This window comes from Pongo abelii, chromosome 23 (genome assembly GCF_028885655.2).
Source record: "Pongo abelii isolate AG06213 chromosome 23, NHGRI_mPonAbe1-v2.0_pri, whole genome shotgun sequence".
NCBI lineage: Eukaryota > Metazoa > Chordata > Mammalia > Primates > Hominidae > Pongo > Pongo abelii.
In genome coordinates this window covers 36,028,183-36,052,247 of record NC_085929.1, presented here as the reverse complement: position 1 = coordinate 36,052,247, position 24,065 = coordinate 36,028,183, and the positions used below count along the sequence as shown (strand labels likewise).

General features: G+C 46.6%; 1 protein-coding gene and 1 pseudogene across 4 annotated transcripts in view; both read right to left on the bottom strand.

Moving 5' to 3' along the window:
• Window positions 1–18,503, bottom strand: part of NF2 (NF2, moesin-ezrin-radixin like (MERLIN) tumor suppressor) — a 95,572-nt gene extending 77,069 nt beyond the window's left edge. For 3 of the 4 annotated variants that reach the window (XM_054543307.2, XM_024239938.3, XM_063723013.1), the window contains exon 1: window positions 17,910–18,494. In XM_054543307.2, the coding sequence (XP_054399282.1) occupies window positions 17,910–18,023 (114 nt within the window). In that variant the 5' untranslated portion in view covers window positions 18,024–18,494. Of the gene's footprint in view, window positions 1–17,909 lie in introns of all 4 variants that reach the window. The other variant, XM_024239937.3, reaches the window with a different exon arrangement.
• On the bottom strand, window positions 9,529–13,646 carry LOC129052614 (ribulose-phosphate 3-epimerase-like; annotated as a pseudogene).
• Window positions 18,504–24,065: the final 5,562 nt, after the last annotated feature.

Below are 24,065 nucleotides of genomic sequence, written 5' to 3'. Positions count from 1 at the left end.
TTATAATATCTCTTGAATGAATAAATGAGTCCCTGTTATATCAAATGAGGTAGTGTGCGTTTAAAGCATTTAGCATGGTACCTAGCACAAAGTAACCGCTAGTCCCTGGCGCTTTGTCCCATACAAAGGCAGAATGGGGTCCAGTGGAGGGCAGCACTAGCCAGCATCTGTCCTACTTCCTTCTTCACACCCCTTCATCAGCACGCATGCACTCATCACTCACCCCTGCCTGTCCTAGGCCTGAGTAGTGGCACCCATGCCATCCATAGGCACTACTTAAAACCCATGGGAGAGGCCGGGCACGGTGGCTCATGCCTGTAATCCCAGCACTTTGGTAGGCCAAGCCAGGCAGATCACGAGGTCAGGAGTTCAAGACCAGCCTGACCAACATGGTAAAACCCCGTCTCTACTAAAAATACAAAAATTAGCCTGGCGAGATGGCAGGCGCCTATAATTGCAGCTACTCAGGAGGTTGAGGCAGGAGAACTGCTTGAACCCGGGAGACAGAGGTTGAAGTGAGCCGAGATCACGCCACTGCACTCCAGCCTGGGCGACAGAGCGAGACTCCATCTCAAAACAAAGAAACAAACAAACAAAAAAAACCCATGGGAGAGCACAGCGGTAAAAAGGTAGATAACAGGCCAGGCATAGTGGCTCATGCCTGTAATCCCAGCACTTTGGGAGGCCAAGGCGGGTGGATCACCTGAGGTCGGGAGTTCGAGACCAGCTTGACCAACATGGAGAAACCCCGTCTTTACTAAAAATATAAAAATTAGCAGGGCGTGTTGGCACATGCCTGTATTCCCAGCTATTTGGGAGGCTGAGGCTGGAGAATCACTTGAACCCAGGAGGCAGAGGTTTTGGTGAGCTGAGATCATGCCATTGCACTCCAGTCTGGGCAACAAGAGTGAAACTCCATCTCAAAAAAAAAAAAAAAAAAAGGTAGATAACAGTCTTACTTCTGAAACAGGAATAGAAGTTTCTTGTTGCACTAATAAAGAGTATAGAACTATTACCCTGTACAACTACACTGCCCTCCAGAGTTTACATCCTTGAAGGGGATGGTTTGCCTGGTCCTAGGGAGCCTAGGATTTAAGATTTTACTGAAAATGCCAGAATTGTTCTATCTGTCTTCCCCTTTAGAAAGTTCCTTCCGTTATGGACAACTTACATCCACTTGTATGCTGGAATGATCTGCAATGTTGGTATTTAATACAATCATAATCCCACTTAGGTACGTGAAAACATTTAGAATGCCAAACAACAGGAGAAGCAGGCTTTGTTTTCAATATAAGATAGTATTAGGATCTCTCACAACTTCCTATTTGGCTTTTCTTACTGATAGATTGAATTATTAGAGTAAAATTCCAGCCTAGATAAGAAATAACATAGCCGTTTAGTCTCCTGGCAAATTACACTCAGCACCCACTTTCTCAAAATGACAAATAACAAATCTTTCAAGTGGAAAAATCTTCCAAAGCATCCAGCCAATTGTGCAATGCAGCAAGTAGTGCAGGAGATTTTTTCCCCCTATCTCTGCAGTAAAAAGAAAAAAATCTGAACTTATTAGCATAAGGTAACATGACTCATATGTTAACTGCCACCAGTTCTGAAATTGAGTCCTTCTTGAAAAGCCACCTACATTTGACCTCAATAAAGTCAAGAATTCTACAAGTACTCGCTCTCTCCTTTTTTTTCAAAATGCATCTGCCATCTCCTTGCATCAGCACCTTGCTCATTAATGGACAACATAAAAAGCAGGCAGGAGAATAAAACTAATCACTTATCTGAGCCCTATCATCATAAATCAAACTGATTACTTTCAACAGAATATGTGAACATGGTTTACAAACAGGTTTTTCCACTGGAAATCTGAGGTTCAGTGAGGTGTAATGGCTTGATAAATCACAACAGGGCAGTGCCCATGGTAACCAGAGCCTCCTACTTTAGGCCAATTATAGTCCCTCCTATATCTTCTTTTCTGCCAGGGACTATGCATTCCATGAATCCTTATAGGAACTCTGCAGGGTCAGCATTATTAGTTTCATTTTACCAATGAGAAAATAAGGTCCAGAGAGCTATGTATCTTGTCCAAAGTAGAAGTATTTTAGCTAGAATTCAAGCCCAGGTCTGTCTTCTTTCAAAGCCCATGCACTCTCTACTACTGCTCTGCTACTCAAAGTGTGGTCCTTGGGCCGGTGGCACAGGTATCATCACCTGAAAGTTTGTTATTAATACAAAATTCTCAGTTCCATCCCAGAACTACTGAATCAGAACCTACATTTTCCAAGATTCCCCAGGTCATTTATGTAAAATTAAATTTTGGCAAGCTTTGCACTATACCATCCTGCCTCTCTGAATGTCACTACTATTATCCTTTTCTATAGATCAGTGGTTCTCAATATGGTCATGGAGGTTGGGTAGGGAGAAAGAGGAGATTGGAGGGTGTCCTCCCTACCCCAGGGACACCTGACAGTGTCTGAAGACATTTTTGGTTGTCACAACAACTGGGATGGGGTGGGGGAATGCTACTGGCATCCAGTAGATAGAGGCCAGAGATCCTGCTAAACATCCTAGAACATACAAGACAGCGCCCCACAACAAAGAATTATCCAGCCAAAATGTGAATAGTCCCAGGGTTGAAAAACCTTGCTCTAGCTGATAATACTGTCCAACATCTTTGGGTCTGGAATCTACTTAATGAAGAAAAAAGAGCTTTTCCTAGCAAAATTGCGGCTGAAAAATGTCATACAAAATCCCTTTCCTGGACGGACACAGTTGTTCATACCTGTAATCCCAGCACTTTGGGAGACCAAGGCAGGGGGATCACCTGAAGTCAGGAGTTCAAGATCAGCCTGGCCAACATGGTAAAAACCCGTCTCTACTAAAAATACAAAAATTAGCCGGGCATGGTGGCACGTGCCTGTAATCCCAGCTACTTGGGAGGCTGAGGCAGAAGAATCGCTTGAGCCTGGGTGACAGAGGTTGCAGTGAGCTGAGATCACACCATTGCTTTCCAACCTGGGCAACAGAGCGAGAATCCGTCTCAAAAAAAAACCCCCAAAAAACTAAAATCCCTTTCCTTATAGGCTAGTCTCTCTTACCCTCTCACAAATCTAACATCTATCAAATAGTAACTTAGATCAGAGATCAGCAAACTATGGCCCACAGGACAAATCCAACCCACCACCTATTTTTGTGTGGCCTGAGAGCTAAGAATGATTCTTACTTTTTTTTTTTTTTTTTTCTTGAGACGGAGTTTCGCTTTTGTTGCCCAGGCTAGAGTGCAACGGCATGATCTCGGCTCACCACAACCTCCACCTTCCGGGTTCAAGTGATTCTCCTGCCTCAGCCTCCCGAGTAGCTGGGATTACAGGCGTGTGCCATCACGCCCAGCTAATTTTTCTATTTTCAGTAGAGGCAGGGTTTTACATATTGGCCAGGCTGGTCTGAAACTCCTGACCTCGTCATCCGTCCACCTCGGCCTCCCAAAGTGCTGGGATTACATGCATGAGCCACAGCACCCAGCCTGTTACATTTTTTAATGTTTTTTTATTTTCTTGTGAAAATTATGTGAAATTCAAATTTCTGTGTCCATAGAGTTTTCTTGGAACACAGTCATGCCCATGGTTTACATTTTGCCTAAGGTTTTTTTTTTTAAAACATCTTGATATATAATTCATATACCCTAAAATTCACCCATTTAAAGTGCACAATTCAGTAGTTTTTAGTATATTCACAGTGTGTACAACCATCACCAGTCAGTTTTAGAACATTTTCATCACTTCGTAAATAAAACCTTGTATATTTCAGCTATCACACCCTCTACCTCATCCATTTTTGCCAGCCCTGAGCAACCACTGATCTACTTTGTCTCTGTAGATATGCCTATTCTAGACTTGCATATGAATGGAATCATATGTGTTCTTTTGTGGCTGGTTTCTTTCACTTAACATAGTGTTTTCAAGGTCCATCCATGTTGAAGCATGTGCTGGTACTTCATTCTATTTTATTGCCAAGTAAATCCATAATATGGATAGACCACATTTTGTTTATCCATTCATCAGCTGATGTATATTTGAACTGTTTCTACCTTCTGGCTATTATGAATAATACTACTATAAACATTCACATATAAGTTTTTCTTGTAAACCTATGTTTTCATTTCTCTTGAGAAGACATCTGTAAGTTGAATTGCGGGGTCATATGGTAACTCTGTGTTTAACTGTTTGAGGAACTGCCACCATGTTTTTCTTTTTATCTTTTTTGAGACTGGGTCTCACTCTGTCGCCCAGCCTGGAGTATAGCACCACAATCACAGCTAACTGCAACCTCAAAATTCTGGGCTCAAGGAATCCTACCACCTTGGCCTCTCAAGTAGCTGTGACTACAGAGGAACGCTACCACACCCAGCTAATTGTCTTCCTTTCTTTTTTTGAGACAGGGCCTCACTTTGATTACCAGGCTGGAGGTGCAGTGGTGCAGTCATGCCTCACTACAGCCTCTCCCAGGCTCAAGTGATCCTCCCACCTCAACCTCCCAAGTAACTAAGACTACAGGTGCGAGCCACCATGCCTGGCTAATTTTTAAATTTTTTGTAGAGAAAAGGTCTCACTTTGTTGCCCAGGTTGGTCTCAAAATTCTGGCTTCAAGTGATCCTCCCACCTTGGTCTCCCAAAGTGCAGGAATTACAGGTATGACCCACCATGCCTGGCTAACTAGTTTGCTTTTCAAACTGGCTGCACCATTTTACGGTCTTACTAGCAGTGTAAAAGGGTTCACATTTCTCCACATTTGTTTTTTGTTTTTGTTTTTGTTTTTTCCAGACAGAGTCTTGCTTTGTTGCCCAGGCTGGAGTGCAGTAGCACAATCTCAGCTCACTGCAACCTCCACCTCCTGAGTTCAAGTGATTCTCATGTCTCAGCCTCCAGAGTAGATGGCACTACAAGAGCATGCCACCACGGCTGGCTAATTTTTGTATTTTTAGTAGAGATGGGGTTTTGCTATGTTGGCCAAGGTAGTCTTGAACTGCCGGCCTCAAGCAGTCCACCTGCCTCAGCCTCCCAAAGTGCTAGGATTACAGGCATGAGCCACCACACCCAGCCTAATTTTTGTATTTTTAATATAGACAGGGTTTCATCATGTTGGCCAGACTGGTCTTGAACTCCTGGCCTCAAGTAATCCATCCGCCTCAGCATCCTAAAGTGCTCAGATTCCTGGGGTGAGCCACCTCAACTGGCCCTTTGATCCATTTTAAGCTTTTTTTTGGGCGGGGGACGGAGACTCACCCTATCACCCAGGCTAGAGTGCAATGGTGTGATCTCAGCTCACCCCTGGGTTCAAGCGATTCTCCTGCCTCAGCCTCCCGAGTAGCTATGATTACAGGTGCCTGCCACCACGCCCAGCTAATTTTTTTTTTTTTTTTAGACGGAGTCTCCCTCTGTCGCCCAGGCCGGAGTGCAGTAGTGCGATCTCGGCTCACTGCAAGCTCCACCTCCTGAATTCACGCCATTCTCCTGCCTCTGCCTCCAAAGTAGCTGGGACTACAGGCGCCCACCACCATGCCCAGCTAATTTTGTTTTTGTATTTTTAGTACAGAGGGGGTTTCACCATGTTAGCCAGATGGTCTTGATCTCCTGACCTCGTGATCCACCCACCTCGGCCTCCCAAAGTGCTGGGATTACAGGCGTTGAGCCACCGCACCCAGCCTACTTTTTGTATTTTTAGTAGAGATGGGGTTTCACCATGTTGGCCAGGCTTGTCTTGACTTCATGATCCGCCCGCCTTGGCCTCCCAAAGTGCTGGGATTACAGGTGTGAGCCACCGTGCCCAGCCATGAGTTAATTTTTATATATAGTGTGAGGTAAGGGTTTAATTTCTTTTTTTTTTTTGCATGTGGCTATCCAGTTGTCTCAGCTCCATTTGTTGAAAGGACTATTCCGCCTGGGTGCGGTGGCTCACACCTGTAATCCCAGCACTTTGGGAGGCCAAGGCAGGTGGATCACGAGGTCAGGAGCTCGAGACTAGCCTGGCCAACATAGTGGAACCCTATCTCTACTAAAAATACAAAAATTAGCCGGGCGTTGTAACAGGCGCCTGCAGTCCAGGTACTCAGGAGGCTGAGGCAGGAAAATCACTTGAACCCAGGAGGCGGAGGTTGCAGTGAGCCAAGATTGCACCACTGCACTCCAGCCTATACAACAGAGCGAGACTCCATCTCAAAAAAAAAAAAAAAAGAAAAAAGAAAAGAAAGGACTATTCCTTCTCACAGTCTGTGGCATGTAGCAAGAAAAGACAAGACAAGACAATTCTCCCCCACTGAACGGTCTTGGCACCCTTGTCAAGAATCAGGTGACCATGAACTCTCAACTCTATTCCACTGGGTTTATTTCTGGACTCTCAATTCTATCCTGCTGATCTATACATTTATCCTTAAACCAGTACCACACTGTCTTTTTTTTTGAAATGGAATCTCGCTCTGTCCCCCAGGCTGGAGTGCAATAGCACGATCTCAACTCACTGCAACCTCCACCTCCTGGGTTCAAGGGATTCTTGTGCCTCAGCCCTCCCAAGTAGCTTGGACTACAAGTGTGCACCCCCACGCCCGGTTAATTTTTGTATTTTTGGTAGAGACAAGATTTTGCCATGTTGCCCAGGCTGGTCTCTAACTCCTGACCTCAAGTGATCTGCCTGCCTTGGCCTCCCAAAGTGTTGGGATTATAGGCATGAGCCACTGTGCCTGGTGACATTGTCTTGATTATAGTTGTTTTATAGTATGTCTTGAAATCACAAAGTGTGAGTCTTTCTGCTTTGTTCTTTTTCAAGATTTAGCTATTGTGGGTCCCTTGCGATTCCATATGAATTTATGAATTGACTTGTCAATTTCTTTTCTTTTTTTTTTTTTTTTGAGATGGAGTTTCGCTCTTGTTGCCCAAGCTGGAGTGCAGTGGCGCGTGATCTCAGCTCACCGCAAGCTCCGCCTCCCAGGTTCAAGCAATTCCCTGCCTCAGCCTCCCGAGTAGCTGGGATTACAGGCATGCGCCACCACACCCGGCTAATTTTGTAGTTTTAGTAGAGATGGGGTTTCTCCATGTTGGCCAGGCTGGTCTTGAACTCCTGACCTCAGGTGATCTGCCTGCCTCGGCCTCCCAAAGTGCTGGGATTACAGGCATGAGCCACCACGCCTGGAGACTTGTCAATTTCTACAATGAAATAAACCGGGATTCTGACAGGGATTATGTCGAACGTGTAGATCAATTTCCAAAATACTGCCAACTTGACAATGTTATGTCTTATGATCCATGAACAAGAGCTATTTTCTATTTATTTATTTATATCTTCTTTCTTTTAAAAATGTTTTACAGGCCAGGCACGGTGGCTCACACCTGTAATCCCAGCACTTTGAGGGGCCAACATGGGAGGATTGCTTGAGGTCAGGTTCAAGACCAGCCTGGGTAACACAGGGAGACTGTCTCTACAAGAAATTAAAAAAAAAAAAAAAAAAAGCTAGGGATGACTGTGCATGCCTGTGGTCTGAGCTGCTTGGGAGGCTGATATAGGAGGATCGCTTAAGCCTGGAAGGTCTAGGCTGCACTGAGATATGATTGCACCACTAGACTTGTTCTCACTTCAGTGCAAGTCCGAGAAAAAAAAATAATCAATTAATTAAATATTTTAAAAGGCCAGGCCAGGCGCACTAGCTCACGCCTGTAATCCCAGGAGTTTGGGAGGCTGAGGCAGGTGGATCACCTGAGGTCAGGAGTTCGAGACCAGCCTGGCCAACATGGTGAAACCCCCTCTATACTAAAAATACAAAAATTAGCCAGGCATGGTGGTGCACACCTGTAGTTCCAGCTACTCTGGAAGCTGAGGCAGGAGACTCTTTTGAACCTAGGACTCAGAGGCTGCAGTGAGCCGAGATCGCACCACTGTGCTCCAGCCTGGGCAACAAAGCAACACTCCATCTCAAAAAAATTAATTAATTAATTAATTAATTAAGGCCAGTGCGGTGGCTCACACCTGTAATCCCGGCACTTTTGGAGGCCGAGGCAGGTGGATCACGAGGTCAGGAGATCGAGACCATCCTGGCTAACATGGTGAAACCCTGTCTCTACTAAAAAAAAATACAAAAAATTAGCTGGGTGTGGTTGCACGTACCTATAGTCCCAGCTACTCAGGAGGCTGAGGCAGGAGAATCGCTTTAACCTGGGAGGCAGAGGTTGCAGTGAGCCAAGATCGTGCCACTGCACTCCAGCCTGGATGACAGAGACTCCGTTTAAAAAAAAAAAAAATTAATTGAAAAAACAAAACCAAAAATGTTTTACAGCTTTTAAAGTTTTATACTTTCTTTTACTCAACTGTCAGAGAATGGAAAAAAAAGATACCTCTTTTGTTATAAGTATGTTTATTTTCTAGGTTATTGTAAATGGAATTTTCTTAATTTCCTTTTCAGATTGTTCATTCCAAGTGGATACATTTACAACTGAGTTTTGTGTAATGATCTTGTATCCTATAACCTTACTAAACTAATAATTTATTAGTTCCAATACTTTTGTAGTGGATTCCTCAGGGTCTATATGCAAGATAATGTCATCTGCAAACAGAGATGATATTACTTGTTCCCTTCCAACATAGATGTATTTTATTGCATTTTCTTGCCTAATTGCCCTGGCCAGAACTTCCAGCACAATGCTGAATAGAAGTGGTGAAAGTAGACTTAGCTCTCTTTTTCCTAATCTTAAGGATAAGCATACAGTCTTTCACTATTTTTTGTTTGTTTGTTTGTTTCGAGACGGAGTCTCACTCTGTCGCCCAGCCTGTTGTGTGCAGTGGTGCTATCTCACCTCACTGCAACCTCTGCCTCCCAAGTCCAAGCAATCGTCCCACCTCAGCCTCCCAAATAGCTACAATTATAGGTATGCACCACCACACCTGGCTAATTTTTTTTTGTATTTTTAGTAGAGACAGGGTTTCACCATGTTGGCCAGGCTGTTCTTGAACTCCTGACCTCAAGTGATCCCCCCAACCTTGGCCTCCCAAAGTGTTAGGATTACAGGCGTAAGCCACCGTGCCCGGCCTCAGTCTCACTATTATGAAGTTAGCTGTGGGTTTTTCATAACTGCTGTTTATCAGGTTGAGGAACTCCTCTTCTCTTCTTAGTTTATTTAGTGTTTTTATCATGAAAAACATGCCGAATTTTGTCAAATGCTTTTTCTGTGTCTACTGAGATGACAAGGTGATTTTTGTTTTTTATTCTATTGATATAATGCATTACATTATTTACACTAATTCATTTTTGGATCTTAAACCAACCTTGCACTCCTGGAATAAATCCTGCTTGTTTATGGCATATAATTATTTTTATATGTTACTGGATTCAGTTTGCTAGTATTTTTATTGAGGATTTTTGCTTCCACATTTGTAAGATATATTCGTCTATGGTTTTCTTTTCTTGTAATGTCTTTGTCTGGTTTTTGGCAACAGGGTAATACCAGTCTCATAAAATTCGTTTGTAAGTATTTTCTCCTCTTTTTCATTTTTGAAGACTTTGTGAAGAACTGTATTAATTTTTCTTGAAATGTTTGGTAGAATTCAGTGGTGAAGCTATCAGGACCTCTAGTAGGTAGAGTCCTGGGCTTTGCTTTGCTTTTCTTTCTTTTTTTTTTTTTGAGATGGAGTCTCACTTTGTTACCCAGGCTGGAGTGCAGTGGCGCGATCTCAGCTCACTGCAACCTCCAACTTCTCGGGTTCAAGCGATTCTCCTGCCTCAGCCTCTCGAGTAGCTGGGACTACGGGCGCACGCCACCATGCTCGGCTAATTTTTGTGTTTTTAGTAGAGATGGGGTTTCACCATATTGGACAGGCTGGTCTTGAACTCCTGACCTCGTGATCTGCCCACCTCGGCTTCCCAAAGTGCTGGGATTACAGGCATGAGCCACTGCACCCAGCCTCTTTTCTTTTTTTTAAGAGACAGGGTCTCACTCTGTCACCCTGGCTGAAGCACTGTGGCACAATCATAGCTCACTGCCTCCTCAACCTGCTGGGATCAAGTGATCCTCACACTTTAACCTCCTGACTAGCTGGGACTCCAGGCTGACACCACCACGCCTAGCTGAGTTTAGATATACTATGTATATTTTAGAGTTGGGGTCTCTCTATGTTGCCCAGGTTGGTCTCAAGCTCCTGGCCTCAAAGGATCCTCCTGCCTTGACCTCCCAAAGTGCTGAGATTACAGGCAACAGCCACTGTGCCCAGGTCTCTCTCTCTAATTATTTATTTATTTTTTAAGGGTACACTATCCTACCCAAACTTATATTTTTAAATTCCATTAGACTCATATTACCAAGCATATAAACAAATCACACATAACATGAAATAGAAAAAAACATGAAGACTTCCTTTGCTTTTGGAAAACAACTGAGAAACAAAAAAATTCTTCTCAGAAATACAGAAAAAAATTGTTTTTATAGTGTAGCTAATATGCCCTCCTTAGACATTAAGACACTTTTCTGTTTGTAGCCTTAATGCAGCCATATATTTACTCTATAAAAATCAAAGCTCTCAATAAAAACAGTATCTCACTCACTAATCATTAAATTGCATAACTGAAAATGTAGTTATACACACCAATTTCTAACTTCTTAGAATACTCTGCACAATCAATTATAATCACTGAAATGAATAACTGCTCAAAAACGCAGAATGGCTTCAACTGCACTATGATTTGGTAGTCAATATTCCTGTTTTCCAGTAAAAAGGGGATTTCATAAACAAACATTGGGCTCCTTAAGGTTTCATCAATCAAGAGAATCTTTCTGAGCAGCTTCTGAGCAAACATTTCTTAACAGGCTGATCACAGATCTAGGGTCTTCACTCCTCACAACAGCACTGCCAGACACAATCATGTTAGCTCCTGCCTCTGCACACCTATGGACAGTGTCAGGATCTATTCCACCAGCGACCTCTATAGCCAAAGATGGGAACTGGATCCTCAACCAGTGAATCTTTAACATCATATCTTCCATGAATTTATGCCCTCCAAACCCTGGTTCCACTGTCATAACCAAGGCCATATCTAGTTGGTTAGCCCATGGTGCCAAATACTGAACTTAGGTTCCTGGTTTGATGGCAAGGCCAACCTTCATCCCATTCTCCCAAATGTCTTTAATCAAAGCCCCTGGGTTCTCAGTTGCCTCGAGATGAAAGATGTACTGACTGGCTCCTCTTATAGCCATTCGCTTTACCCACTGTTCTGGCTTGGACACCATCACATGCACGTTCGTCCATTACATCCCGGTGGAGATAATCATCCCCAGAGTCTAGCATCCAGAGGCACTGGGCCCCTAAATTGGCCAGGTAGCGTTGAGGATGGACAGGCCAATCTTGCAGCCCGATGCCATACTACTGGTTCCCAAGGGCAAGTTACCCCATGAGTCTCCTCAATTACTAATTTAATATCTTTACTTGTTACAGGTCTATTCAGATGGTGTCTCTTCTTGAGTCAATTTTGGTGGTTTATGTCTTTCTAGGATTTTGTCCATTTCATTGAAGTTATCTAATTACTTGGCATTCAACTGCCATTTTACTTTTTTTTTGTATGTGTTTCACATCTTTTTTTTTTGTGGGGGGGGAGGCAGGGATGGAGTCTCGCTCTGTCACCCAGGTTGGAGGGCAGTGGCACGATCTCGGCTCACTGCAGCCTCTGCCTCCTGGGTTCAAGTGATTCCCCTGCCTCAGCCTCCCAAGTAGCTGGGATTACAGGTGCATGCCACCACGCCCAGCTAATTTTTGTATTTTTAGTAGAGACAGGGTTTCACCATGTTGGCCAGGCTGGTCTCAAACTCCTGACCTCAGGTGATCTGCCCACCTCGGGCCTCCCAAAGTGCTGGGATTAGAGGCATGAGCCACCACACCCGGCCTATTTCACATCCTTTTTATTTCTCTATTCCTCCTTTACTACTTTCTCTTAAGTAATTTAACAATTATTTCACTAGTTTTTCAGGCTTTTGTTTTTTAGTGGTTGCTCTGGGATTTACTATATAATCTCAACATATCAGCATCAGCTTCAGATTGGCCGGGCACGGTGGCTCATGCCTGTAATCCCAGCACTTTGGGAGTCCAAGGCGAGTTGATCACCCAAGGTCAGGAGTTCAAGACCAGCCTAGCCAACATGGCGAACCCCTGTCTCTACTAAAAAAATACAAAAATTAGCCAAGTGTGGTGGCGTGTGCCTGTAATCCCAGCTATTCGCAAGGCTGAGGCAGGAGAATCACTTGAACCCAGGAGGCGGAGGTTGCAGTGAACCAAGATCATGGCCTTGGAATCCAGCCTGGGCAATAGAGCAAGACTCCGTCTCACAAAAAAAAAGAAAGACTCAGCTTCAGGTTTATACTAGCTTAATTCCAGCGATATATAGTTATCTTTATATAGGAGTTACTCCTATATAACTCCATTCCTTTTTCCCCTTTTTCATGGCCTTATTGTTATACATACATCTATTACATATCCATCTATTAAACTTACATACTCAATAAAAGATTTTTGTTTTGTTTTTTGAGATGGGAGTTTCACTCTTGTTGCCCAGGCTGGAGTGCAATGGCACAATCTTGGCCCACTGTAACCTCCACCTCCCAGGTTCTAGCGATTCTCCTGCCTCAGCCTCCCGAGTAGCTGGAATTACAGGCATGCGCCATCATGCCTGGCTAATTTTGTAATTTTAGTAGAGATGGCGTTTCTCCATGGTGGTCAGGCTGGTCTTGATCTCCTCACTTTAGGTGATCCACCCACCTCGACCTCCCAAAGTGCTGGGATTACAGGCGTGAGCCACTGTGCCTGGCCATCATCTTCATTTTGAAATGTCCAGTTCATCTATATCCAGCTTTGCTAAATATAGGATTCTTAGTTGATGGGATTTTTCTTTGAGTACTTTGAAGATGTTATCCCACTGCCTACGGCCCTTATGGTTTCTACTGAGAAATCAGCTATTAATCTTATTGGGACTCCCTTGAATGTGATGAATCCTTTTTCTCTTTTTGTTTTCAAGATTTTCTTCTTCTCTGACTGTCAGCATTTTTAGCATGATATGTCTTTTTGTGGATCTCTGTATTTATCTTACTTGGAGTTCATTAAGCTTTCTAAATGTATGTTTTTCAATAAACTTGGGAAGTTTCAGCCTTTTTTTTTTTTTCAAAGGTTTTTTCTGCTTCTTTTCTATCCTCTTCTGGTATTCCCATTATGCATTTGTTGGCATGCTTAGTGATCTCCCACATTTCTGAGGCTCTGCTCATTTTTCTTCATTCTTTTCTTCTAATCTTCAGCATGCATAATCTCTATCAATCTGTTTTCTTTTTTTTTGAGATGGAGTCTCGCTCTGTCGCCCAGGCTGGAGTGCAGTGGTGCAATCTCTGCTCACTGCAACCTCCGCCTCCCGGGTTCAAGCAATTCTCTCGCCTCAACCTCCCGAGTAGCTGGGGTTACAGGCACTCGCCATCATGCCTGACTAAATTTTTGTATTTTTGTAGAGATGGGGTTTCACCATGTTGGCCGGGCTGGTCTTGAACTCCTGACCTCAGGTGATCCACCCGCCTCAGCCTCCCAAAGTGCTCCCAAAGCCACTGTACGGTGGCTGAGGCAGGAGAATCACTTGAACCAGGAAGGCAGAGGTTGCAGTGAGCCGAGATTGCACCACTGCACTCCAGCCTAGGCAACAGAGCGAGATTCTGTCTCAAAAAGAAGAAAAAAATTCACTAATTCTTTCTTCACCCAGTTCAAATCTATTATTGAGTCCTGAGTCCCTCTAGTTAATTTTTAAATTTGTTATTGTACTTTTTTTTTTTTTTTTGAGACAGAGTCTCGCTCTGTTGCCCAGGCTGGAGTGCAGTGGCACGATCTTGGCTCACTGCAACCTCCGCCTCCCAGGTTCAAGGAATTCTCCTGCCTCAGCCTCCCGCGTAGCTGGGACTACAGGTGCCGGCCACCACGCATGGCTAATTTTTGTATTTTTAGCAGAGACGGGGTTTCACCATGTTGGTCAGGCTGGTCTCGAACTCCTGACCTCAGGTGATCTGCCCGCCTCAGCCTCCCAAAGTGCTGGGATTACAGGTGTGAGCCACCGCACCCAGCTGTTATTGTACTTTCAACTCCAGAATTTTCATTTGATTCTTTTTTTATAATTTCTATATCTTTATGGATATTCTTTAATTGACGCAACAGTGTCATACCATCCTTTACTTCTTTGTCATATTTTCCTTTAGTACTGTGAATATATATATATATATGTATAGGCTAGTTTGAAGCCTTTTTCATTAATCTGGCCCCTTGTCTCGCAGGCAATTTCTGTTGCCAGCTTTTTTCCAGTGTATGTGTCATATTCTCCTGTTTCCTTATATGTCTCACAATTTCTTGTTGGAAACTGGACATTTTAGATAATATACTGTAGCAACTCTGGGGATTGGTACCCCCTCTCCAGGGCTAATTGTTATTTATTTGTTTAGTGACTGGTTGGATTATTTGAGTGAAATCCATTTCCCCTGAAAAGTGTTAAGGCCTATGATATTGCTCTTCAGGGAGGTGCAGCTGTGGGTATGCCCATAGTCACGCTGGGATGACAGTGGTTTTGGTAGGGTTCTCTTCTATTCTCTCCTTGACCACACCCAGCTATGAAGCTCCACTAATTGTGGCATATTGTTCTATTATTTTCAACAACACACTGAGGCATAACTTGCTCTTGCTCTACAAACTGATACAATCAAATTGTGGCTGTTTGGAGGAAAGCATTTTTTTCCACCTCTGCCACATACCTTACTTTTCAAATTGTTTTTTATTGATTCATAATAGTTGTACATATGTTGGGGGTACCTGTAGTATTTCGATACATTAATATACAATGTATAATGATACAACCAGGGCAGGAGGGACATCCATCACCTCAGAGGTCTGTGGTCAATGTTTTGTTTTGTGACAGGACAGAGCTTCACTCTGTCACCCAGGCTGGAGTGCAGTGGCGTGATCTTGGCTCACTGCAACTTCCACCTCCCGGTTCACGTGATTTGCCTGCTTCAGCCTCCCAAGTAGCTGGGATTACAGGTGTATGCCCCCATGCCCGGCTAATTTTTGTATTTTTAGTAGAGACGGGGTTCACCATAGTGGCCAGGCTGGTCTCAAACTCCTGACCTCAGATGATCTGCCTGCCTCAGCCTCCCAAAGTGCTGGGATTACAGGCATGAGCCACCATGCTGCGGTCAATGTTTGATCCTTCTTCTGACCCTAGAAGGGCTTCTTCCAGCTGTCTTATTCCCCAATTCTTTCCAGCAAACCAGGAGGCCTACAGTCTAGGCTGCATCTCCATTAAATCCGCAGATCTCCCAGTTGCCTCTTAACCAAAAACTTCACATCTCCAGATTGCCCTTAGGCATGAATTTCTCCACACTGTGTTGCAAATGAAGTCACTGCCATTGGAAAGAGATTAGGAGCTATCTGTTTTAGGGCCTGCTTCTCTCCTGAGGCAAAATCCCGGAGCCAAGGCTCTGGAGCTGGGGGGAAGGACCCTGGAAAGCTTCTCTCTGAGAAATATCCTCACTCTAGGAACTGAGCACTTGGTGGAAGGAGGCAGGGGACCGCAATAACCTGAGGCTCAGCCTGCAAGAACTAGGGGATGAGCAACCGGGGCACCAGTAATTTCAGTATGTCATGCCCAAGGTACAGTCCTGTTCCACAAGTAGGGACTAGGTGGAAGAAGGGAGCTCCAACTTTCGCTGGGCACAGTGGCTCACGCCTATAATCCCAATACTTTGGGAGGCCGAGGCAGGTGGATCACCTGAGATAGGGAGTTCAAGACCAGCCTGACCAACGTGGAGAAACCCTGTCTCTACTAAAAATACAAAATTAGCCAGACATGGTGGTGCAAGCCTGCAATCCCAGCTACTTGAGAGGCTGATGTGGGAGAATCGCTTCAACCCAGGAAGCAGAGGCTGCGGTGAGGCGAGATCACACCATTGCACTCCAGTTTGAGCAACAAGAGCAAAACTCCATCTCAAAAGGAAAAAAAAGGGAGCTCCAACTTTCAATTGCACTCACACAGGTTTTAACCTCAGCAACAAGTAGCTCTCGGTAGGATGAGAAATGCTGATGTCCTGCTTTTCCTGGGAAGAAAGCATTTGATTGGGAGCTGGGGGAGCAGTGCCCGGTATTACAGTTTGCAATAGTCTGGAGTAGAAGCTCCACCTCACTAAGCTAGGAGTGGGTAAGGAGGGAATGATCTTGGTTCAAATACCATACTCTCTCATCTTTCTTATCGAATTTGTAGATTTTCTTGAATAGGTGTTTCTTCATTTGTTGTTTGCCCTCAGGACCATTGCCTGAGGGTTTAAATAGTTGATTGTAAAAAAGAATTTTTTGGCCAGGTGTGGTGGCTCCATCTGTAATCCCACCACTTTGGGAGGCCAAGGCGAGTGGATTGCTTGAGCTCAGGAGTTCAAGATCAGCCTGGGCAACATGGCAAAACCCTGTCTCTACAAAAATTAGCTAGGTGAGACTGGGCACGGTGGCTCACACCTGTAATCGCACCACTTTCCCACCACTTTGGGAGGCCCAGGTGGGCTGGTCACGAGGTCAGGAGTTCGAGATCAGCCTTCCCAATATGGTGAAACCCTGTCTCTACTAAAAACAGAAAAATTAGCCAGACGAGGTGGCGCACGCCTGTAATCCCAGCTACCTGGAAGGCTGAAGCAGGAGAATCGCTTGAACCTGGGAGGTGGAGGTGGCAGTGAGCCAAGATCGCGCCATTGCACTCTGGCCCGGCGCCATTGCACTCTGGCCTGGTGCACTCTGGGTGACAGAGTGAGACTCCGTCTCAAAAAAAAAAAAAAAAAAAACTAGCCAGGTGTGGTGGCACACGCCTGTGGTCCCAGCTACTCTGGAGGCTGAGGCAGGAGGACTGATTGAGCCAGGGAGGTCGGTCAGGGTTGCAGTAAGCAATGATCACACTACTGCATGCCAGCCTGGGTAACAGAGTGAGATTCTGTCTCAAGACGAAACAAAACAAAAAAGAATTTTCACCAGTTTTACAGAGGAATGGGTTCCTTAAGCTGTCATGCTGGAAGCTGATCTTATCTAAGGCTGCTTTTGTGTTACAATGATAGAGTTGAAGAGTTGAATAGCTCCAACAGAGATTCTCTAGTCTACAAAGTTGAAAATATTTACTATGTGGTCCTGTACAGAAAAAGCATGCCAACCCTTGCTTACTGCTGCCAATGCTGCTGGTCCACAAACCACACTTTTAGCAGCAAGAACTTAAATTACTTGAGAAGCAGTACTGTACGGGCTGTGAGCTTGGTTCAAAACCCCACCTTGCCATTTACTAGATAAATAGGTTTGTTCTGAGGATTAAATGTGCAAATGTCTGGCACTTTGAAGATACGAACAATTGACAGCTGTTATTTCATGTTGGAAACTATATGGAAAGTAAATATGAGATATTATATCGTTCTTCAAAGGGTTTTTTTTTTCCAGAATATGTAAGCTTTAGAAAAGGGAAACAAGTATTGGCTTTCCAATAAACAAGACGCAACTTCTAATACTTGGGTACATAAAAATATTACCTAATGAAAGAATAAACTTTCAAGCGTTTAAGCGTAAGCCTAACTTAAGCCTGACACTGAAATCCGGAATTTTCTATCACAGGAGCATCCATCTTCTTCCAATAACAATGAATGAAAATAACCTCCAGGAAATGCCAAAACCCAAAAGTCCTATGAAAAAAAGCAGCAATCATCTTTAACATGAGGTTTTGGGCCTAGTTGGCCCTTCCGGTTCTGCCCGTCTCTAGCTACACCCATAAGATGATATAAAGAGAACCTCTCGAGCTTCCACCTCGACTGTCACCGCAGCAGTCGGGGCTGCCGGCCGGTTACCTCGCAATTGAACTCCATCTCGGCGTCCATGGTGACGATCCTCACGGTGAACGTCTTGGGTTGCTTCCTCTTGAGAGAGCTGAAGCTCATGCGGGAAGCGATGGCCCCGGCCATGGCGCGGGGCTCAGGCCCGGGACCCTCGCGCCCCACGGCCTGCACTCTGAGCCCTTTAGCCCCCCTGGAGTTGCTGCACAGGCCTCAGGGCCACCATGGTGGCCGGCTGACCGGCCCGGGAACGGTCTGGGCTACGCGGGTCCCCAGCGGCCAGCATGGGCCGCGAGGACCCTGCCCGGGCGGAAAGGGGAGTTGGGGGGCGGGCCCTGACGGCTGCAGGTCGGTGCAGGCGCGACCTGGCACTCCGGGATTCGGGCCGGAGATGCCGGGGACGCCTCGGGACGGGAACCCTAGACGGCAGCGGCCCAGACTCCGCGCGCCTCTCAGCGGCCGACTAGGGTCGCGGGGCCGCGCTGCAGTCAGGCGCGTACGCACGCGCGTGGCTGTCACCGTCCTCACTCCGCGCGCCCGCGGGAAGCGTACCCTTCCCACAGCCCGGGGCCTGCTGCCGGCCCCGCCCTCAGGTCGCCCAGACCACTACGCGCAGCGCAACCGAACCGGAGGCTGCCGCATAGATGCTGCGATTGGCTGGGAAGGCCAAGGTAGGCAGGACTTTCCCGGTCCGTCCCGCCTCCTTTGGGGTGACTTCACCAATGGAAAGTTTCACTCTAACCGCAAAAGCGGGCCTGGGCTCGGCGTTGAGTGGCTACAGTGGCAGTCACTCCGAACGCTTTTGTACCTACTCTAACAAGACTGGTTGAGGCGGCGGACCTCTGCTGGCCTTACCTGGGAAACCACGTAGAGGCTGGATCCGGGGCGCGGGAATTGGGTCCTTCGTTGGCCCAGGGAGGGACTCTTTCGGTTCAAGTAGGCTCCGAGTGTGGCGCCCCAGGGGACTGAGTTTCGGACACCCGGCGAATATTATTGTTTGGCAGTTAATCGCATATACCGACCCCTATGAAACTTTCAAGACACTTGTGGAGGCCTGTTAGGTTTGCTGGCACTTTTCCGCCAGATCTCTCTGCTTCCCTTTAGAATAATAATAATTATAATATTTATAATATTATATATAATAATAATTTTTTGAAACAGGGTTTTACTTGTTGTGTTGCCTAGGCTGGAGTGCAGTGGCATGATCACAGCTCAATGCGTCCTCAACCTTCCTGGGCTGCGGTGATCCTCCTACCTCAGCCTACTGAGAAGCTGGGACTACTGGTGCATGCAACCACACCCAGCTAATTTTTATATTTTTTGTAGAGGTGGAGTATCACCATGTTACCCAGGTTGGTCTTGAACTCCTAAGCTTAAGAGATCTACCCTTCTCGGCCTCCCAAAGTGCTCGGATTACAGGCGTGAGCCCCTATGCCCAGCTATAAATAAATAACTTTAGAAAAAAAAGAAAAGAGAGCCGGGTGAAGTATTATTATTATTATTATTGGGACGGAGTTTCGCCCTTGTTGCCCAGGCTGGAGTGCAGTGGCGCGATCTCAGCTCACTGCAACCTCCGCCTCCCGGGTTCAAGCGATTTTCCGTCGTCAGCCTCCCGAGTAGCTGGGATTACAGGTATGCGCCACCACGCCCGGCTAATTTTGTATTTTTAGTAGAGACAGGGTTTCTCCATGTTCGTCAGGCTGGTCTCGAACCTCAGGTGATCCGCCCGCCTCGGCCTCCCGAAGTGCTAGGATTACAGGTGTGAGCCACCACACCCCGCCTAGAATTATTATTGGTTATACCTACCTCGTGAGGTTGTTGAATTTCAGCGCACTGAATACATATAAGGCTTTAGAGCTGAGCCTGGCATCCTATGAAATTGCTGAATTTGGGTTGAAAATGAAAGCATTCTTTATTTTATACTCTATGATGCCCATTTTTGAACCATATTCATGTATTATTTATTTAGTGTCATCAAGGGTTATAACGGGTGTAGGGGGGATAATTATACCTTTCTGTACTTAGATAATAAATTCTATTTTAAAATAGCTCTTAGTAGTCAAATAGGGACAATTTACTGTGTTTTTTCGTTTGTTTTTGTTTTGAGACAGAGTTTCGCTCTTGTTGCCCAGGCTGGAGTGCAATGGGGCGGTCTCGGCTCTCTGCAACCTCTGCCTCCCGGGTTCAAGCAATTCTCCTGCCTCAGCCTCCCCAGTAGTTGGGATTACAGGCGCCCGCCACCACGCCCGGCTAATTTTTCTATTTTTAGTGGGACGGGGTTTCACCATGTTAGCCAGGCTGGTCCCAAACTTCTGACCTCAGGTGATCTGCCCACCTTGGCCTCCCAAAGTGCTGGGATTACAGGCGTGAGCCACCGCGCCCAGTCTACTGAGTTTTAACAACAATAATCACCCCATAAATGTTAGCTAACATTAGCATCACCCCCCCCCAAATCCACAGGTGAAGATACTGAGAGATGTGATAGAGCCACTCGCTGGCTATAATGCAGATAGTGAAAGGCAAAGCTAGGACTCAAACCCAGGTCTGTCCCACCCAGAGCCTGCTGGTTAGCACTGTGCTGCCCTGCTTCCAAATTCTCCCTACTACAGCCTCAGGAAATATGAATTACAGTTCCGGAGTACTCAGCAGACATTATTGCTGTAACGGTATATTAATGGAATAAATCTAGCTCTTCTGCACGGACCACTGCTGTGCCTGGTAGCACCGGCCAGGCCTCAGGAATGGTTTGCTGCCACACCCAATGAGGCTGCTGTGGGGACTTTATGTCCTGCCTTCTGTTAGCAAATTCTCCCCACCAAAACTGATTGTTCAGGGCAGTATGGGCTTGGCATGGGAGTGTCTTCATTATCATTGCTTCATTTCTTCCCCGCAGGTGGGAGAACCCGGCTGGGTTTTCTGGGCTCCCCCCAGGGACAACAAATCGCTGCTGATAGAAAATACCTGACACCGGCCGGGTGCAGTGGCTCACGCCTGTAATCCCAGCACTTTGGGAGGCCGAGGCGGGCGGATCACAAGGTCAGGAGATCGAGACCATCCTGGCTAACACGGTGAAACTCCGTCTCTACTAAAAATCCAAAAAATTAGCCAGGCGTGGTGGCGGGCGCCTGTAGTCCCAGCTACTCGGGAGGCTGAGGCAGGAGAATGGCGTGAACCCTGGAGGTGGAGCTTGCAGTGAGCCGAGATGGCGCCACTGCACTCCAGCCTGGGCGAGAGTGCGAGACTCCGTCTCAAAAAAAAAGAAAGAAAGAAAAAAGAAAATGCGTGACACTGGGAACCCACTGAGGAGTAGTAAAAGGAGGTGGATCAGCTAGCAGGGACTAAAAAGCGACACCGATGATCGGTAATAGCTTATTTTTATGGAAAGACTTACCAGGTGGTAGGCACTGGGCTAATTGGCCCAAAATGCCAAATTTAATGTTGCTGGGAGGACATCCAGCTGGACATATGGATTTGAATCCCAGAAGGGAGGTCAGGGCCAGGAATAAAAATCGATGTGATAGAATATTATGCTGGTATTAAAAGTGCCATTCACAGGCTGGACACAGTGGCTTACACCTGTAATCACAGCACTTTGGAAGACCAAGGTTGGAGGATCACATGAGGCCAGGAGTTCGAGACCATCCTGGGCAGCATAGTAAGACCCCATCTCTACAAAAAAATTAAAAATTTAGCCAGTGTGCGCCAGGTGCGGTGGCTCACTCCTGTAATCCCAGCACTTTGGGAGGCGGAGGCGGGTGGATCACTTGAGGTCAGGAGTTCAAGGCTAGCCTGGCCAACATGGTGAAACCCCGTCTCTACAAAAATACAAAAAAAAATTAGCCGGGCGTGGTGGCGCACGCCTGCAATCCCAGCTACTCCAGAGGCTGAGAGAGGAAAATCGCTTGAACCCAGGAGGCAAAGGTTGCAGTGAGCTGAGATCGTGCCATTGCACTCCAGCCTAGGTGACAGAACAAGACTTCATCTCAAAAAAAAATTAGCCAGTGTGGTGGAGTGTGCCTGCAGTCTCAGCTACTCAGCGGGGCTGAGGCGGGATGATCACACCAGACCAGGAGTTGGAGTCCACAGTGAGCCATGATGGTGTTATTGCACACCAGCCTGGGTGACAGAGTGAGACTCCCAGCTCCCAAAAAAATGCCATTCATAAAGAATAAATACGGCCAGGCGCAGTGGCTCACACTTGTAATCCCAGTAATTTGGGAGGCCGAGGTGGGTGGATCACCTGAAGTCAGGAGTTCAAGACCAGCCTGGACAACATAGTGAAACCCCCGTCTCTACTAAAAATACAAAAACTTAGCCGGGCGTGGTGCCAGGTGCCTGTAATCCCAGCTACTCGGGAGGCTGAGGCAGGAGAATCTCTTAAACACAGGAAGCAGAGGTTGCAGTGAGCCGAAATCACGTCATTGCACTCTAGCCTGGGCAACAAGAGTGAAAATCCATCTCAAAACAAAATAAATAAATAAATAAATAAACACAGATGATAATTATACGCACCAGATAAAGGTCTGAGGGGGAATTCAGATAGAGCTCATTATGATCTGGCACACAGACCCCAGTTAATAAATATCTGTTGAATGAATGAGTGACGGTCATAAGGAAATACTTATGGTGTCACCTATGGTCTGGACAATATTAGTAGCTACCATATTTTAAGTGCTTACCATATACAGCACTCTGCAAAGTGCTTTGCATGCTTTATTTATCTTGATCTTTTTTTTTTTTTTTTGACATGGAGTCTTGCGCTGTAACCCAAGCTATAGTACAGTGGCACGATCTCGGCTCACTGCAACCTCTGCCTCTGGGGCCCAAGCGATTCTCCTGCCTCAGCCTCCCGAGTAGGTGGGACTACAGGTGCGCCACCACGCCTAGATTTTCATCCATCTCTCCTGATTTACACTTTGCTCTTCCAGATCAGTGGTTCTCAGATAGTGGTCCCTGCCCTACAGGGGACATTTGGCAATGTCTGGAGACTTTTTTGGTTGTCACAACTGGGGGATGTTCCTGGCCTCTAAGGGTAAAAGCCAATGATGGCGCTCAACATTCCACAATGCACAGGACAACTCCCCACAACAAAGAATTATCCAGGTCAGAGTGTCAATAGTGCCAAGATAAAGAAACTCTGCTCTAGAGCAGAGATTTTTGTTTGTTTTTGAGACAAGGTCTAGCTCTGTCGCCCAGGCTGCAGTGCAGTGGCAAGATCATGGCTCAGCCTAGACCTCCACTGGATCAAGTGATCCCTCCGCCTCAGCCTCCCCAGTAGCTGGGACTCAAGAGGTGATGGCATGCTGGCAGTCCTCGCTCGCTCTCGGTGCCTCCTCGGCCTTGGTGCCCACTCTGGCCACGCTTGAGGAGCCCTTCAGCCCGCCGCTGCACTGTGGAAGCCCCTTTCTGGGCTGGCCAAGGCCGGAACCAGCTCCCTCAGCTTGCGGGGAGGTGTAGAGGAAGAGGCACGGGCGGGAACCGGGGTTGCGCGCGGCGCTTGCGGGCCAGCGCGAATTCCGGGTGGGCGTGGGCTCGGCGGGCCCCACACTCGGAGCGGCCGACCCGCCGGCAAGCCCCGGGCAGTGAGGGGCTTAGCACCTGGGCCAGCAGCTGCTGTCCTCGATTTCTCGCCGGCCTTAGCTGCCTCTCCGCGGGGCAGAGCTTGGGACCTGCAGCCCGCCATGCCTGAACCTCTCCGCCACCGCCATGGGCTCCTGCGCAGCCCGAGCCTCCCCCACGAGCGCCGCTCCCTGCTCCAGAGCGCCCAGTCCCATAGACCGCCCAATGGCTGAGGAGTGGCGCACGGCGGGGGACTGGCAGGCAGCTCCATCAGCGGCCAGGGTGCGGAATCCACTGGGTGAAGCCAGCTGGGCTCCTGAGTCTGGTGGGGCCTTGGAGAACCTTTCTGTCTAGCTAAGGGATTGTAAATACACCAGTCAGCACTCTGTATCTAGCTCAAGGTTTGTAAACACACCAATCAGCACCCTGTATCTAGCTCAGGGTTTGTGAATGCACCAATGGACACTCTGTATCTAGTTAATCTGGTGGGGACTTGGAGAACCTTTATGTCTAGCTAAGGGATTGTAAATACACCAATCAGCACTCTGTATCTAGCTCAAGGTTTGTAAGCACACCAATCAGCACTCTGTGTCTAGCTCACGGTTTATGAAT